This window comes from Chenopodium album, chromosome 14 (genome assembly GCF_948465745.1).
Source record: "Chenopodium album chromosome 14, dcCheAlbu1.1, whole genome shotgun sequence".
In the NCBI taxonomy this organism is placed as follows: Eukaryota; Viridiplantae; Streptophyta; class Magnoliopsida; order Caryophyllales; family Amaranthaceae; genus Chenopodium; species Chenopodium album.
In genome coordinates this window covers 8,394,896-8,412,386 of record NC_137847.1, presented here as the reverse complement: position 1 = coordinate 8,412,386, position 17,491 = coordinate 8,394,896, and the positions used below count along the sequence as shown (strand labels likewise).

Here is a 17,491-nt window from a genome sequence, read left to right as displayed (position 1 = left end):
CGTGCTTTCCCCTCAATTGGAACTTGACCCAGTCCAAATCCGAATTATGGAGTAGTAAAACAATTTTAAAGTGTGTCACTTTGACTGACATATAGTTTTAAGAAGAGATGTAACATGAGGGAATCTAAACATAAATAAAAGTGTGAACCCTGTGAGGAGAGAGAGATACGAGTACAATAATAATAAAAAAACAAGATTATCAAAAAATTAAGTGATGTACTTTAAAAACCGATCAATTTAGGTAAGTGATGCACTTAAAAAAAGTGATAGAAATTATTGTCAATTTATATTCTCAACATAGTAGATGCACCATAATATCATAGTTTTTTTTAAGCAAAATCGCCAAATTCCCTTATATACTACCACTTAGCTTAGATTAAGCATCCTAACATACTTCGTTAGTCCAACACTCCATCCATCAAATGTTATTTGCCCCAATTTCCTTTAATTTAACTCTTTTAAGTTTGTCCCATATCATCTGTGTCATAAGGACCACAATTATACTCTCGGTGTAAATACATTATGTGCCACCAATTCAAATTCTCATAATTTTTTTTATATTAAACGTTAATAATGTGCTTAACCTGAATAAGGCAAATAAAAAACTAAAATAAAAAAAGGAAAACTTATCACTTGATTTCAAAAAAATAAAATTCAAAAAAACTTTAAACTAAAAACTTATCACATGATTCAGTAGGATAGTTCTAAGGCCCTGTTCTTTTGAGCTTCTGGGCAGAGCAGAACAGAGCCTAGCCGAGTTGAGCAGATTTCATTATTATTATTATTATATTTACTATTATTATTATTCTTTTTATTATTATATTATTACTACTACTACTATTATCACTAGTATTATTATAATCATTCAATATTATTATCTTTAAATATTATTTATTATCTGTAAATATTAATTTTTATTATAAAAAATCAATTATTAATAATAATAATAATTGTTATTACTATTATTATCATTATTATTATTACTATGATTATTATTGTTATTAAATATTAATTATTATTATAATTATTAAATATTAATTATTTATTATTATTATTATTAAATTATTATTATTATTAAATTATTTTTATTATTATTATTATTATTATTTTGATTCAATATTAATTATTATTATTATAATTATTAAATATTAATTATTTATTATTATTATTATTAAATTTTTATTATTATTATTTTGATTCAATATTAATTATTATTATAATTATTAAATATTATTTATTTATTATTATTATTAAATATTAATTATTATTATAATAATTCAATATTAATTATTATTATTAAGTATTATTATAATAATTCAATATTAAGTATTATTTTTAAGCAGAGCATAGTAAATTGAAGCAGAGCAGAGCAAGGCAGGAATCAGCAGGGTAGGACTCAGCAAAACAGCTGTAAAAAACAGGGCCTTATATATAAGAAATTTTAATGCTTGTATTACCTAAGCTAACTCATTAGTGACAATCTATCAGAATGAATGGAAAAACCCTTGGATAGTTCAAAATAATATTAACAGTTATTTTTAAGACTAGATAAATGAATCTTTGTTTTTCTTACTTATCTTTTAGTGAACGTAATTTGGCCACTAGTTAGAGCTAATCATGAAGAAAACCGGCTATCCTTCTCACATGATTCAAGACTAAGTGTTTAGCAATCTGAAATTTTCCAACACCATTTATAAAACAAAATTAAGTTGATCCTCTTAGGCAGTGACAATTCCAGTATGGGTTCCATGAGTTCAATTGAACCCATACTGGATTCGAGAAAAAACAAATATGTTTTTTTTTAAAGAAAACAGATGGGGATAAATATTAAATTCAACACATTATTTGACTATACAACACTCGTTGTAGTGGTGAAAGCCTTAAATTTTAGAACAAAGTTTAGGGGTTCGAAACTTAACCTCTTTTTATTTTATTATTATTATTATTTTCTTAACTTATCCCCCCAACTCCCAATTATAGAGAAACAAAAATCGAAATTTCCAATTACACTCAAACCTTAACTTCTTCCTCTCTCCTCTCTCCTCATCTCATTGATTAAGTGAATGTAATGTAGATTGTAGAATGTTAATATGTACATAGTATATATTTTTGCATTGTATTTTACAATTTGGAGATGAAAAGCTTATAATTATTTATTTATTTATTGTTATAATTGACATATACTGTGCACACCCGGATTAGCAAATGCAAATTTTATTTTGAATTATGATATTTGATATCCATGTATTGTTTGGAGAGTTCGAACTAGGGATGTCAATGGGGCAGGTCGGGGCGGATGTTGGTCTTCCCATTCCCGTCCCCATCTAAAATTTTCATCCCCATCCCCATCTGCGCGACGGGTCCAAAATTTATCCCCATTCCCGCCTCAGCGGGTACAATTCCAAAACCATCCCCGCTCCATCCCCCACTTGGATATCCATCCCCATTTAATCCCCACCTAAGACCCGCCTAATCCCCACCTCCTAATACAAAATCCAACATAATTAATATAGATTACAAATTAAAAAAAAAAATACTGTTAATATTACACACTTTTTTAGTTATAATAATAGTGTATTACAAATTATTATATCTACTATTTTATTTTACATAATTTTTTTTAATAGTATAAAAGTATATAACTTTGTTTTTAAAAATATAAAAATGTGGTGAGAGGTGGGGATGAGGCGGGTACAAAGTGGAGCGGGTAGGGTGGGCGGGGATGGGGCGAGTATAACATAAAATCCACCCCTGTCCCCATCACCCATGGCGGGTATAATTTTTATCTCCATCCCCGCCCCACCACTCGCCAAACTAAGACCCATCCCTGCCTGACTGACATCCCTAGTTCGAACCCATAACGAGCAATTTCTGGAACCGCCATTGCTCTTAGGCTATCTTCATAAAAAAAAAATAGGAGTACAAAGTGTGGTTCCAAACTCCCAAGTATTTCACAATCACAAAATCCAAAATTGTACATTAGTACTGTACCTAATTACCTAATACACCAAGATTACCAACCACAATCTGAATAATTAAATAGATTTTAATCCTAATTAAGTAGTACGATGACAAAGATAAATAAAGAACAATAAAAATGAGAAGAAAAATGATCTTTATTTGAATCTTTCTGTTGCTTACCTAGTTACCTCACCTTCTTTGGTCGAAACTCAAAGGAAACTTTCAATTTCTGACATCCCGCATTTTCTCTCTCCTCCTTCAATTCTCTTTGCTCCTTACTTCTTCATCCTCGATATCCAAGAATTCCTCGCTTTTAGGTATTTCACTCTTTTATTTTTGGTTAATTCGTTGCTTTTACTTTGATTTTGCCGATTATATCTAGATGATGAATGTAGTATTATATGCTAATTGTAACGATTTGTATTTGATTTTTTCAGTTTAATTTGATTTCTTTTTGAATCAGTAGATCCTAAATTGATTTACTTCATTAGTTTTAATTTTTCTTTGATTAGTATGTTTTTTTTTTTAACTTCTTTGTTAAATTTCTGGTGATTTGGGGTTTTTTTAATAGACCCTTGTTTTTTTTTTTTTTTCGTTTTTTGAATCATGGAAGTTAAGGTGGTTTTTGATTAGTTCACTAATCAAGGTGCTAAGTTAGAAAAAATTGAGTGAAGATTAATTTGGTGTTTACTATGCAAATGTTGGTTTATCATTATAATTAGTTGTTCATATACTTTTAAATTTGTTGTTGTACACTTGAAAGTATTATATGCTATATGATGCAATTCATGCAAGCATACATTACTTGAATTACAGAATCAGTAAAATGTTGTAACAAGAATTCGATGTTTAGGGTTTGTTCGGTATTTCTGCGAGTTTTCAAGTTTTGAGATTTTAGAAGTTGCTTACTTGCTTAGATTATATTATGATGTAAGGTGTATTATGAAGTTAAAATTTGTCATACTATTCATACCAATTATGTTAATCTTATTCTTGAATACGGCGACAGAAACTAGAAACCATGAATTTGTTTTCAAGATAAGTACTGAACTCTCACAACGATAATGAAAATTTCCTAACTAATGGCTTGGGATTTTAATTTTGTAAGGTTTATTCACTTAGATGTGTTGTGTGTTTTCAAATTTCTTTTCCAATTGAATGTGTCAAAATGGTCAGGTTGAATAGTAATGGTGTCATTGTGTATGATAACAATAATAATGATTAGGGATACATTTGTTGTTTCAGTACTCATCTGGGTGATCCTAGCTAGTTGATGGGTCGATTTTGATCTTGGCAAAAAAGGTTAAGTGACACGAGGATGAAGGGGAGTATTTTGAGGCTGAGGGCTACAAAACTCTCTCTCATCCTCATTACTGTAGTTTGCACAACGTTTCTTTTATGGGGATGGGACAAAACCCCTTTCCTTGTTTCATTACTTCCCAAGAGCCAAAGCCTCAAACTCTCTCCAGGTTTGATTCTGCTACTTTTATATTAACTGGCGTTTCTTTGTGACACATTCTTTCTTTTTTATGTTCTCACTCTGTTTATATCAGTATATCACTATGAAAGTTGTGGAATGCAAGCTATCTTTGACTGCTTGAATGGACTGTTAAGATTCTCTTAATGCATTTTAAAATTACTTAACTTCATTTGTTTATTGCTATTTTTATGCTATGTATTTGGGTTTCTCTTGCAAAATCTCATATAGCAATATTATTATCGACTTCATGTGCACTAGCTTGTCGGTTTCATGGGATAAGGACAATAAAGCTCAACTTACATGGCATATAGGTTCAAAACTACATGAAAATTACAAAATTACTCTGTATTTTGTTGAACATCTGCAAACATTGATATTATATATCTCATCAGCATGTCATGCTGGTGTTAACATGTAGTTGCAACTATAAGATTAAGGAGAAATTGTAGGGCTATATCTGTAGGCCTATAAAATCTGGGACCTAATTGTCTTGCTGTATGAACACCTTATTTGGTTAGTATGTGGCTATGTGCTTAGCAATCTCAGGGTATGCGAGCCATTTAGAGCTACTATTCAAATGCTTCAATGACAAATACATATTCAGTATACAGATTGCTTTAGCCACTAGGTGCTTCTTGTATAGGAGCAGTACCTGTCTCCTTATCCCCCTCAAAATATGTTTATCTATCATATGTAACATATTAACTGTGACTTCCCAGATGAGGCATCAGCTGTTGGCTTGTATGTTGCACTGCTGCAGCAACACCCAGCTGCAGCATGGAGCTGAATCAGCTGATTGCCTCGTCCTTTTCTCTCTCTTGTTCGTAAGCCACCTTCCAACAGTCTTCCTTTTAAAACAGGGGTAACTCCACTGGGATTGGTGGATCTGTACGGTGTATGAGATTGATTGTTTAGGCGGCAACACTGCATTACTGTTAATGAGCCAAACGTGATATTTTTTCGTCATTTATAGTTAAGATAAATGTAATTGCAGAGAGTATGGAATGAAACAAGTCAATCAATCAATCAAAGCCTTAATCCCAAAAGTGGGGTCGGCTAACATGAACCAAATTTGATTATTCCGTAATTTGCTGAATTTAAATCAACTAAAAATGGGATTAGAAGAGGTTGTTACATTTGTAAAAATTGGAAGGACTATGAAAAATGGGATTAGTCATTTCTTTTCTAGTTTACTGTGATACCGTTCTTATGAAAAAGGTTCCATATACTCCTTGCTTCCCAAAAGGTAGTGAACTTTTCTAACATTAGATGTCCTATAAGGTCATATTTTACATATTATTTGATTGAAATTTTACACAAGTGAGATTGATACAAGTATATGTTAGTGATTAATGGAACTTTGTGGAATGAGTCATGAGTGTTACATTTTTTTCTTTCTTTCCTCAATTTTTTTTCTATCTTTCTTATTTCAAAGCTTAACCATTAGCTTGGTTATTGGCCTTTTCCTTCCTGCGCCATTCTACCTATAAACTTGCAATAATCTTTTTTCATACTTTAACTCTTGCATATCATTTATATGTTATTGTTAATACTTTCTTTTCTTTTCTTTTTTTTTTTCTGCGTAATTGCTTATGTTTTTATTTATTTTATAAGTCATATTGCAATATTTTATGTAATTCTCATAATGATATTTTTAATTCTCTACTACAACTCCTCAATATTAGTTTTAAAATATGTCCACTTACTAATTTTGGTATGATTAACTCCTGTCTGCTAATCTTATTTATATTAATGTTACAATACATTTCTACTTCCTTAGTTTAGACCTATCGCTTGATTTAGACTGGTTCATCTTCTTTTTATTGTCTTTGGTTGACTTATTATTTCTTTTTGGCCCTTGTCGCAGATATATTAATTGGTTCCCCTATGAAAAACATTTCTTCAGAGCCAAAGAAGAAGGATGTCGATAATTTGCCCTTTCCTGCAAAAAATGAGACATTAGATAAGCATGAAGAATATGACAAAAGAAGCAGAAGAGGTAATGTAATCAAGGAGTTGCTTAGATATCACATATTTATAGTTGGTAGAACACTTTGTTTAGGATTTCTGTTGAGAAATTAATGTGGTAAGAATACATCTTCTTTTGGTTTTGTTAGTAAAGCTTAAAATTGATTATTTTTCTACTTTTATCTTATATGTTTACATTGATGTGCACCTTCCATATTAAAGGATGAAGACTGTAAAGTAATATAGAGAATGTAAAAAGATCTGAGAGTGTAAAAAGATCTGAGAGTGTAAATAAAAAGATCAGTGAGTGTAAGGCAAAGGTGAATAAAGAAAGGTTGTGGGTAAAGGTTTAAATATTGCGGGGTGAGAGGGGTAAGATGGTAAAGGGGTTACGCCAACACGGAATGAATTACAGTGAGTAGAAAAAAATAGGAGGTAATTAGAACAAATAAAAAAAAATGGTAGTATATTTTTCTTTTGGATGTACATGAGCTCTTTTTGTTGGTGTTTTATACTTCGTATTTGTTTTTTGGACTGACTCATTGGATGTTTCTCTTTATTTAGCTAATATTTCAAAGGAATTAATCTTTATAATTGTATACACTTGTACAGAGGATGGAGAAAATTTTAAAGAAAAACTCAGGGACGCATCAGTGCCAGTGGACTCTGTGAATACCAGCTCTGTGGTTACCGGCAAGAAGAAAGGCAACGTATCATATAAAGTTAAAAACCAAAGTAATCTTTTTTTTTTTTTTTGTTGCAAATCTTTTAGTCATATCATTTATTTCCTTTTATATTTGTGCAAGTTCTCACTAGACTTGAATAGTTTATCTAATTAACATTGGAAAAAGCAAAAAGGTATCCAAATTTTTTTCTTAGTTGGTGACTTGGTGTTGTATACCCAGTTTAGATTTTAGACTGCTAAAGATAGCATTTGATATTTGATTTTTGAGATATTTCATTCATACCATGTGTATGTAAAGCTTATTGGGATGTCACCTAGTTTAAAGCTACAATGTTTGTAATTTCAACAGTCCAGTCTATTAAGTTTAACCGGTCAATTTTGAAATTGACTTCGTGAAATGCTCATTTGCTTGTTGGACTTGTTTATGATTTGACCCACAAGGCTAGCTGCTATACTCTTTTGGGCAAGAAGAAGTTTCAAATTTTCATTTTTATTTTTTAAATTAATTATTTTGTTTTTTTATAAGAAAAAGTGTTCTGATCTGGAATGTCCAGATAGGTTACCCTTCGGCTTTCTGATTTTCCTTCTCTTGCGAACAACTGTAAGAGAACTATACATTAAATAAAAGAAGCTTTCAGGAAGAAAATGATTAGGAAAATTTGCTTTTGTGTCCTCTGATATTATCATTTGCTTCCAGTAGTATCTCCAAATCAATTATTTCTTGAATGTTTCTGTGTTCAAATTTCAGCCTGCGATTTTTCCAAAGGGAATTGGATTGCAGATGATAATCGCCCTTTCTATTCTGGAGGTCGTTGTCTGCAATGGCTGTCAGAGATGTGGGCATGTAGGCTGACAGATCGAACAGATTTTTCATTTGAAAAGTTCCGCTGGCAACCAAAAGATTGTGAAATGGAAGAATTTAATGGAAAAAAGTTTTTGAGAAGGTATCATCCTCTTCATATTTTTCCTGTAATGCAATACTCCCTAAATAAAAAGTTAAATAGTCTGATTTGTAATTCTTTATTTGTCATCAATTGGAAGCTTTCTCCATTCACATGTCTCTTCTCTCTAGTATGAAACGTTTTGAGACCAAATTATTTTATGTTACTTTTACTACTTTTTGAACGACTAGTATGTAAATACTAAGGTACTTGTGTAATTTTTCGTTTAATTTTGGGTAAAAGGTGGTATTTAATGCGGTTTCAATCACCATAGAATGACTTTGCCCTCTGAACGTGAAAGTTACTTAATATTTATTGTTGTATTGTGAAAAAATAGGTAACCGAAGTTTTTTGATGATGTGTGATAATACTTGTAAATTATGGGGTAGGATTTTTCTCCTCAATGTCTTCTCGTAAGTTTATAATAATACTCCCTCCGTTACATATTACTCGCAACAAAGGAATATTTTATGTCTCACAAATAATACCCCTTTGTTGCAAGTAATACGTAACGGAGGAAGTACATAAAAAATATGGATATTCTTTCTCAACAAGTGTTTTGATGAAGTTTAAAATGACAAAATGTAATCCAGCATTTAGACATTTAGCGTTTGGTTCACATAAGGTAAAGGGAATGGAATCAAGAAAGGGATAGAGTGGGAAAAGAAAGCAACGCCCTTTAATATAACATGTTGTTTGGATGACATTATCATTTTCTTCCTCTTCTCATCCATGCTCCACCACTTCATCATCAGTTCCCCGCCCTTGATGTTTCTTGCTATACCTCCACCACCAGCACCCTCTTTCATGTCTTTGTCATCACATTCTCTCCTTTTATATATTAACCACCACTGATGGTAATTTTTAAGGTATTAAAGGTCAAATTCGAATATAATAGCTCCCGGTCTGAAGCTTTCATGGTCGAATTTGATAATAAAGCCATAAAATTGATGATAAAATGAGGTCTTTTTTCTCTTGGTCTTTCCCCCAAATATTTAGGGTTGTGCTTTTGGATGGTCAGTGGTGGTTGTTGAGTAGGTGAGGGTTGGTTTTCAAGGTGGTAAGGCTATTTTTGGGTGGGTGGGGGTAGTTTTGGGCTAGATGATGGTGGTTTTGGGGTGAGAGATGGTGGTTTAGGTGTTGGTAGGGTGGTTTCGGCAGGGCGGGGTGCGGATTTTGTGGTTTTGGGATAGGTGATGGTGGTTTCGGGCTGGTGGGGCGTTAGGTGTTGGTGACTTAGGGAAAGGGAATTCAAATACCATGGGGCAGGGGAATGAGAGTAGATGACTTTGGGGTGATTGAGTGGGGAATGGGAATGATCATATTGACCTAACAAACATCAACTAAGGTAATCGTCCTTGTTGATTCCATTTCCTTTTCCTGAATACCCCCAATAGCATCATTCCCAATCCCAGGAATTGGTTTTAGTCATTTCTTTAAATAGCATCATGTCCATATTTTAAAGTCATCTCAGTGCGTTCCTTGTTTGTTCTTTCTCATGGTCTGTTCCTTTGACTGTGGACTAAATGCCCAATTGATATTACTAGAATACTATGGTTTTACCATCTTATCTTGAACCTGTTTCATTCTGTACTCCAGGATGCGGAATAAAACCTTGGCTTTTATTGGGGATTCGCTTGGCCGACAGCAATATCAGTCTTTAATGTGCATGGTATCAGGTGGGAGGTTAAGGCATGATGTCATTGACGTGGGTAAGGAATATGGTCTAGTGAAAGCCCGGGGTGCCATACGGCCTGATGGATGGGCTCATCGTTTCACACGCACGAATACAACCATCCTTTTTTACTGGTCAGCATGTCTTTGTGACTTGCAGCCTGTGAACCCATCTGACAAAAATTCTGAAGTTGCCATGCACCTTGATCGCCCTCCATCTTTTCTTAGCCGCTACCTTGATAAATTCAATGTTATAGTTCTTAATACTGGACACCACTGGAATAAGGGCAAGTTTGATGGAAATCACTGGGTCATGCATGTGGGAGGTGTACCCAACCCAAACAAGAATGTGGCAGAGGCGAAAAATTTCACAGTCCACAGTATAGTCAAGTGGGTGGACTCTCAGCTCCCGCAGCATCCAAAATTGAGGGTTTTTTATCGTTCTCTGTCTCCACGACATTTCTTCAATGGAGATTGGAATTCGGGTGGGACTTGTGATAATATTAATCCGCTTTCTAAGGGTAAAGAGGTTCTAAAAGAGGAGAGTGGTGATCCAGTAGCTGCTTCAGCAGTGAAGGGGACAAATGTGAAATATTTAGACATTACAGCTCTTTCCGAGCTGAGAGACGAAGGTCATATATCTAGGTATACTATCAAACCTAGGCAGGCATCTGGTCAAGATTGCTTGCATTGGTGTTTGCCTGGGATTCCTGATGCATGGAATGAAATCCTTTTTGGCCAGCTTTCAGCATTAGGCAGATTTTAGAGTATGATGGGTTACACAGATCCTTCAATTCACCTCAAATACTCGTGTTGAACCCTCAACACTCTAATATGGCCAATATGGGTACGAGCAATTCACACTTCATTTTGAACCAAATACATGGAACTTTTTTACAAGATAGTTGAGTGACATTCTGACACATAATTCTATCCGACATTACTACCCTAACAGAGGTCAGTACTGGAAAATACGTCATTCAGCTTTATGACAGCTTCTGGGTTTAACATAAGGCATGCATGAGTATACGTCCACAGTCCACACAGCCAAAGTGGTTTCCTCTGTGGCTCTTTGTACTTCTGGGTCACTCTCATCTTCAATTGATCGTTTGGTGGGTCTGTGGGTGCCCGAGGATGAAGCATTATGTGGAGAAGAGCAGCTCCTGTTTGCACTTTAAATGTTCGGATAAGGCAGTATCTGGGTGACTGGGAACGAAGTTACGGCAATATGGTGGAAGATGCTGCGGTAACTTGATATTGCTAGTGTACTGGATAAATGTGATTTTCCAGATTCTTTTTAAGTGGCATCTTTTGCTTCAGCTCTTCCCCTCATTTCTGTTTTGACTTGTATACTAACACATTGATCTTGATTTGTTAATTGTAAAAATTCGCGGTGATAACATTTATCCCGCCTTTATCTTACATTCTTCGTATATTTTAAATTTATTTATTAGCACGGAGTAGTGAAGTTTTTCTAGCTGATCAGTTCACGCAACCACTGTTTTATTTATAGAGAACTAGAGAAGGGAGTGTTTTTTGGAGGGGGTTGATCCCACTTTTAGGAAAGAAAGTAATCACGTGGAATTTTAACTCTACACTTGGCTTTTTGAATAATCTATTAAACCATCTTCAATAGTGAGATTTAACTTTGAGTATTGAAATACAAAATGAGTTGTTTTTTACCTTCAATGGTGATACCATACCCACTTTTCAATTTAGCAACTCATGTGAAATCTAATTTCCCAATGGTGAGACTCTCTAAAATATACAAATGTCACTTTCAATTTATGGCTCAATAAATCTTTTTTTTTTTTTTTAACAAATCCATTTTTTTTTTAATATAAAATATTATAAGATTAAAAAATTAAAAAAAAAAGTAAAACTTAAATAAATTACAAAATATATTAGAATATTGAAAAAGGGCCCACACTTTTTGTCAAATGAGACTCAAAGCTGAGTATCTAAACTTAGCAACTTTCTTTTAGAGTTGCTAAATTTAGATACCAACTTATTGGTATACATTGTAAAAAATACTCTCTCTCTCTCTCCTAAAAATACTCACTTGAGTCTCACCATTGGAGAGGGTCTTAAGGGTGCGGAATTTTTTTTTTTTTTTTTTTTTTTTTTTTTTTTTTTTTTTTTTTTAAAGAAAATAAGGACATTATGATTATTTTCAAATTTAGACCATGATAGAATTTTTTTTTTATTATTATTTTTTTTTAAAGAGCCACAAGGGCAGAGAATTGATTTCGGAATCACTTGAAACCGAAAGCGAAGTTTTAACCATTTGAATTATCCTTCACTCTCTGATAGAATAGTTTTGTAGATATACACGGATTAAACATTTAAGCCAGGATCAAATTAGATAGCGTAAAAATGTAATTGCCAGATTCATAAGAAATATTATATGGAATAATATAACAAGATATCATGATGATAATATTTTATTGATTCAAATTTAAGGTCAAAAGTTGGAGAGATTATTATATACACTAAGGTGAACGCCTGCACGGTACACCCATGTTCAAATGAATAGCAAAAACTAACTTTAGATTAGTTGGGTGCACCACACGCCCGGTGTATGTAAAATATTTTGCAAAAATTGTGAAACTTGACTCTTAAAAGGCAATTATTGCAATTAAAATGAATTAAATGAAATCTGCTAAAAGGAATTGGAACAATAAAAACAACTTTCCCAATAATTGATTCCTACCAACTCTTTGTAACACCCCCAAATCTTCCTCTACGGAAATACTAGTATAATACGTATAATTATACCGTAGAGATAGACTTAGGCGTATTACCGCCGCGTGATTACGAAAGGCTACTCCAACTTACCAAACAAAACCAATACTTTGCAGCGGAAAACTTCAATACTCTTCTTTTATTAATAATAGACTATAAATAGTAACCATTGTCATGAGTACTCAAAAATAAACACAAGACCAACATTTCCTAATCTAGGTGAAACCATTCCCGGAACTCCATGTGCTCAATTATTGACTCCACCTGAAATTAGTAACACTGTTTACCATTAAGGTAAACAGGTTGAACCAAAACAAAATAAGAAATACGGATTAGCAAAATATGCTAAGTACGATAAGTGCAAGATAATTAAACTCAATTTATTAGCAAACATACTTTTGAAATCAATTCCATCCTCTCCAATAATTTAACCAATAATCCCAACTCAAAATTTCATAACTAATTTTAATAATCAATATCAATATTCAATTCAATAAACCAATTTCTCTTTAAAATTCAATTCCTTTAAAACCAATTCCTCACACAAGTGTGCACACCCCCCAAGCTAGTTTCCTTATGTTACAAGACTATTCTTGAGGAAAGACTCGGTCATACAAAGTCCAAAGTCTTATCAAATAAACCAAATCCGCATAGTGGGATTACTAACATGCTTATAAAGCTTTAATAATAATAATAATTCAATAAATCCTCTTTAAATCCAATAATTCCAACTTTTAATAATAATTCAAAACTCCTTTTTATTTAATTTCACATGCTTTCAAAATCAAACCTTTAAACATGAATAATAATTTTAATCATTCAAAACATGATATAAAATCAATACTCAAATTTAATTATTAAAACCAATTATTTAAACATACTTTTATTTCATAAATCATAATTCAATTCAATTTAATTCAATCATCATAAAATCATTCAAACATGCTTATTCAAACCAATCACTTTCAAGGTATCTAGCCACATAACGTACCTTGATCCTTGCTTAGCAAAATCACACAAAAGGAACCTCAAGAATCTTGATCGAACACACCCTACAAATAAATATAACCTTACTCAATATAAGGTTAACAAATAATTACAATAATTAAATTAAAAACCCCCCAACTATATGTACATGAACCTTTTAAATTAATTTCTCATAAACATCATTAAAAATCTGATTTTATATAATTAAAACTACTCATAATAATTTTTATAAATCCCCCATAATAATAATAATTAATTGAATAAGAGAAAAGAAGAAGAAAAGATAAGAAACCAAGAAGAAGGGAAAGAGGAGGTGGCGGCAAGGGGGTGGCTGCCGGCGGCAGCTGGCGGCAACAGGTGGTGGCGGAGGTGGTTGGCGGCGGCAGGTGGCGATGGAGAGGTGGTGTACGGTGGAGGTGGTGCACAAGAAAAGAAAAAGAAACAAGAAAAGAATTTGGGAGAGAATTATGAGAATTAGGGTGAGTGTTTGATCATGAATTGAAAGGGTATTTATAGGATAGAATGAACATGAATTATGGTAGGAAAATGTAGGAAGAATTATGATAAGTAGGGTTTATGAAATTACTTGGAGAAGTGAATGAAAGAAATATGGAAAGTTTTGATATTAAGGTGATTGTGTATAATTAAATATGGAAGGTATGTTTGTCGTGAAAAATAATATAGCAAGGAAGATTACTTGGGGAATAATTAAGAGGAATAAAAGGTAGGAAAATATGATGATCAAATATTAAGAAGATGGAAATATAGAATTAAGGAAAATAATAGATTTTTGGGAGATAATTAAAAATACAATTTACCAAAATAATTTCCCCCAAAATAATACAAGAGGACCGAAAATCTTGAGCTTTCCATAGCTCAGATTTTCGGATTCCTTTAGTAGTATTTAGGAAGATTTTTGCTCGGTTTAAGGAATAAAAATAATATAGAATAATTAATTAAATAATTAATTAATTAAATACCAATTATTCACCAATAATTAACTAAGAAAATCAGATTTTCTTAACCTAGAAAATCCAAAATCCCTAGCTAAATAAAGGGGAATTTTCGGCCATCTAATATAATTAATAAAATATAATTTTGCTTTGATTAAAATATCCAAAATATATAAATAACCGGTTTTTAAAATAAGATAAATGGATGATAAATCTTATCCAAAATAATAATTAGATTTCAAAATACTTTTGGCGCCAAAATTCAAATATCATTTTGGCTCCAAATAATAAATTTACTAAAATACCCTTTTTATAAAATAATTCCTAATTAATTAATTAGAAAATACATAAAAATACTGGATATTTTACTCTTTCAATTTCATTTCTAACCTTACGTATACACAGAGCATAAAAGAAAAAAAGTTACATATCCATTCAATACAATTCTTTAATATACTCCCTCCCCTCTACATCCAAGTATATACGGAGCATAAAAGAAAAAAAAGTTACATATCCATTCAATACAATTCTTTAATATACACCCTTTCCTCTACTCTCAAGTGCCTGACCTGTAAATACTGTAAAAAAAAAAAAAAAAAAAAAAAAAAAAAAAAAAAAAAAAAAAAAAAAAATCGTGAGGATTAAGGTATGGTTAAAGTCCTCCTTACCTTGTTAAAAAAAAAAAAAAAAAAAAAAAAAAAAAGTCCTCCTTATCAATTAAATAAAATAAAATTTTTTGATATACAAAGTAACATATGAACAACATGAGACAATTATTAATATACAGAGTGAGTAGAGACAAATTGACAATGGACTGTATGATCTGTGTCATTGGCCCATGATGTTCAAACACCACCAACTTCCACTATACAATTGGAGTGAGGACAACCAAATCATCCTATAGTAGGCCAATTAAGTTCAATCAACATCCAAATTAATGAAAAAATATCTTATTCTAAAACAAAAAAGTTAATGCCCACTAAAATTTCAATTAACGACAAAAACAGCATTGCCTCAAACAAAATGGTGAGTAGTCATATATAAATAAATAAAAACTTAATCATATTACATTATGCATCAACTTTAAGTCTTTAATTCATTACTGATCCAACGAAAGTATAGTAAAATACTCTCTAGTATGTACTTCCTCCGTTTTTTTAGTCGACATTATTTGAGTTTTACGTTATTTACAAATTACACCTTGACTAGCTTTTGTGATCAATAGTTACGATGAAACATATTCAAGTGAGATCTTTTTTGAATTGTCTTAATGTATATTTTATTAATATATACTTTTTATAATTTTACAATGTCGAGAATTAGAGATATTAATCGTTAAAATAGTGTGTTAGCAAGCGTGACAATAGAAAGGTGTTAACTAAATACAATTGGAGGTAGTAATATAATACATGTTCATTTTTATTTTATGGTCAAATTTTATAAAGTTTAACCCAAAATTTTTCATTAATGTAAGTGCAAAAATTAAGTGAGATATATTGTTAGAGTCATCTCAATGTATTTGTTTCACTATACCGATTTTCCATAATTTTAATTAGAAAAATGATAACAATATTCCGAATTAGAAGTTAAAATTGGAAAAACAAATAAAATATAACATTAAGTATATTGATGAAGCGTGATTTTATCATTAAAACCTATATTAATATCAAATAAGAAAAGACATCAACGCTTATTTCTGTTCTATACACTTTATTTTCATTTCAAATATAATAAGTTCAATTAAGTTTAATTAAAAGAAAAAAAAAAGGTTATGATAAGTTAACCAAATACAAATTATAACTAAAATAAGTTTTAATAGGGTCTAAAAAGTTCAAGTAAGTTATGATAAGATAATTTCAAATAAGTGAAAAATCAATTGAATAAAATATGGTTACCCTTTTAATTATTGTGAAATTAAAAATATTGATGATAAAAGGTACGTATTGTAAACATATATAATCGGAACAAAGACTACTTCGTTACATATTATTTACAACTTCAAAAGGCACACATACTCTTTGACAAAATTTGTTTGTGAGTATAAATAGAGAGAAAAATATTGATGCATGTGACGAGAGATATAGAAAGAAATGAAAAACTTAAAAGAAAAAAAAATATTTGTTGCTAATAATGTGTAACATTTATTATTTGACAAAAGCGGCAAATAATATGAAGTGGAAGTACTCCGTAATATAATGTTGTACTCCCCTCCGTCCCATTTTGATAGTCACTTTTGGTAGAAAATCACGGGAATTAATAAACATAAATAAGAAGTAGCAAAAATACATTGAAAAAGTAATTTTACATTGGGTTTGCAAAAAAGTAGAGAGAGAAAGTAATTAAAGTACATGGAAAAGTTAAATTTGTACAAAAATTTTTGCAAATGGGAGAGAATTTTGGTTAAAAAAATAATATTAATGGTATTTGAAAAAAGCAAATATGACTAACATTTTGGGTCATCAAAAATGGCGTAAGTGACTATCAAAAGGGGACGGAGAGAGTACTATTATTGGACATGAGTATTATTAGAAACTGATAAAGTTTGGTTAAGCTACCTAAATGGAGAGCTTATTATATACATTGGGGTCATTTGCTCAGTCAATCAATAAATAAGTAAAAATATTACTCCATATTTGCTTATTTGTTGATTAAATGAGCAAATAGCTTCGGATTTATGGTACACCGGGTGTATATAATATGGAGTAAATTCCAACCTAAATGGGCATTGGACATGAGTATATATACAAATATAATTTGGCGACGTGTTAATCAATGATAACATCCACATGTGGCAGCGCGCCATTAGTTTAATAAATTTACCGGTATTCACAATCCCCGCGTTTTCACATGACTGTTCCATTGATCAAGTTACCGTTATGCGTTAACGTCATTTTGAAAAAGATACCTCACCTCCTCTCACGTGACCATAACGTTACTCTATTCCAACGGTCACCTCTTTGTTTTGCTAATTCTTTGCTTTTCTATCTTCATTTGACAAAGTATATGTGTTCATTTTGGAAATTGGACCTGCAATTAAATTAAGATTAGTGGCCTTTCTAAGATTGGAAGATACTTGATTTTGCTTTGGGGTAAATGA

The 17,491-nt window shown here is 31.6% G+C and overlaps 1 protein-coding gene and 1 long non-coding RNA gene across 2 annotated transcripts; one reads left to right on the top strand and one right to left on the bottom strand.

The window, feature by feature from the left end:
* The first annotated feature begins 3,120 nt into the window (after positions 1–3,120).
* LOC145578810 (protein trichome birefringence-like 14) lies at positions 3,121–11,181 on the top strand. The gene is made up of 6 exons (XM_081636113.1): positions 3,121–3,278; positions 4,207–4,430; positions 6,309–6,440; positions 7,022–7,144; positions 7,843–8,038; positions 9,635–11,181. The coding sequence occupies exons 2-6, from the start codon at positions 4,280–4,282 to the stop codon at positions 10,473–10,475; spliced, it is 1,443 nt and encodes a 480-aa protein (XP_081492239.1). The 5' UTR covers positions 3,121–3,278; positions 4,207–4,279; the 3' UTR covers positions 10,476–11,181.
* A 1,396-nt stretch (positions 11,182–12,577) lies between these two features.
* Positions 12,578–13,907, bottom strand: LOC145578809 (uncharacterized). Its single transcript, XR_014098925.1, has 3 exons — positions 13,734–13,907; positions 13,446–13,506; positions 12,578–12,733 (listed from the first exon to the last, which is right to left on the bottom strand). It is a non-coding gene; the product is annotated as an uncharacterized LOC145578809 (long non-coding RNA).
* Positions 13,908–17,491: the final 3,584 nt, after the last annotated feature.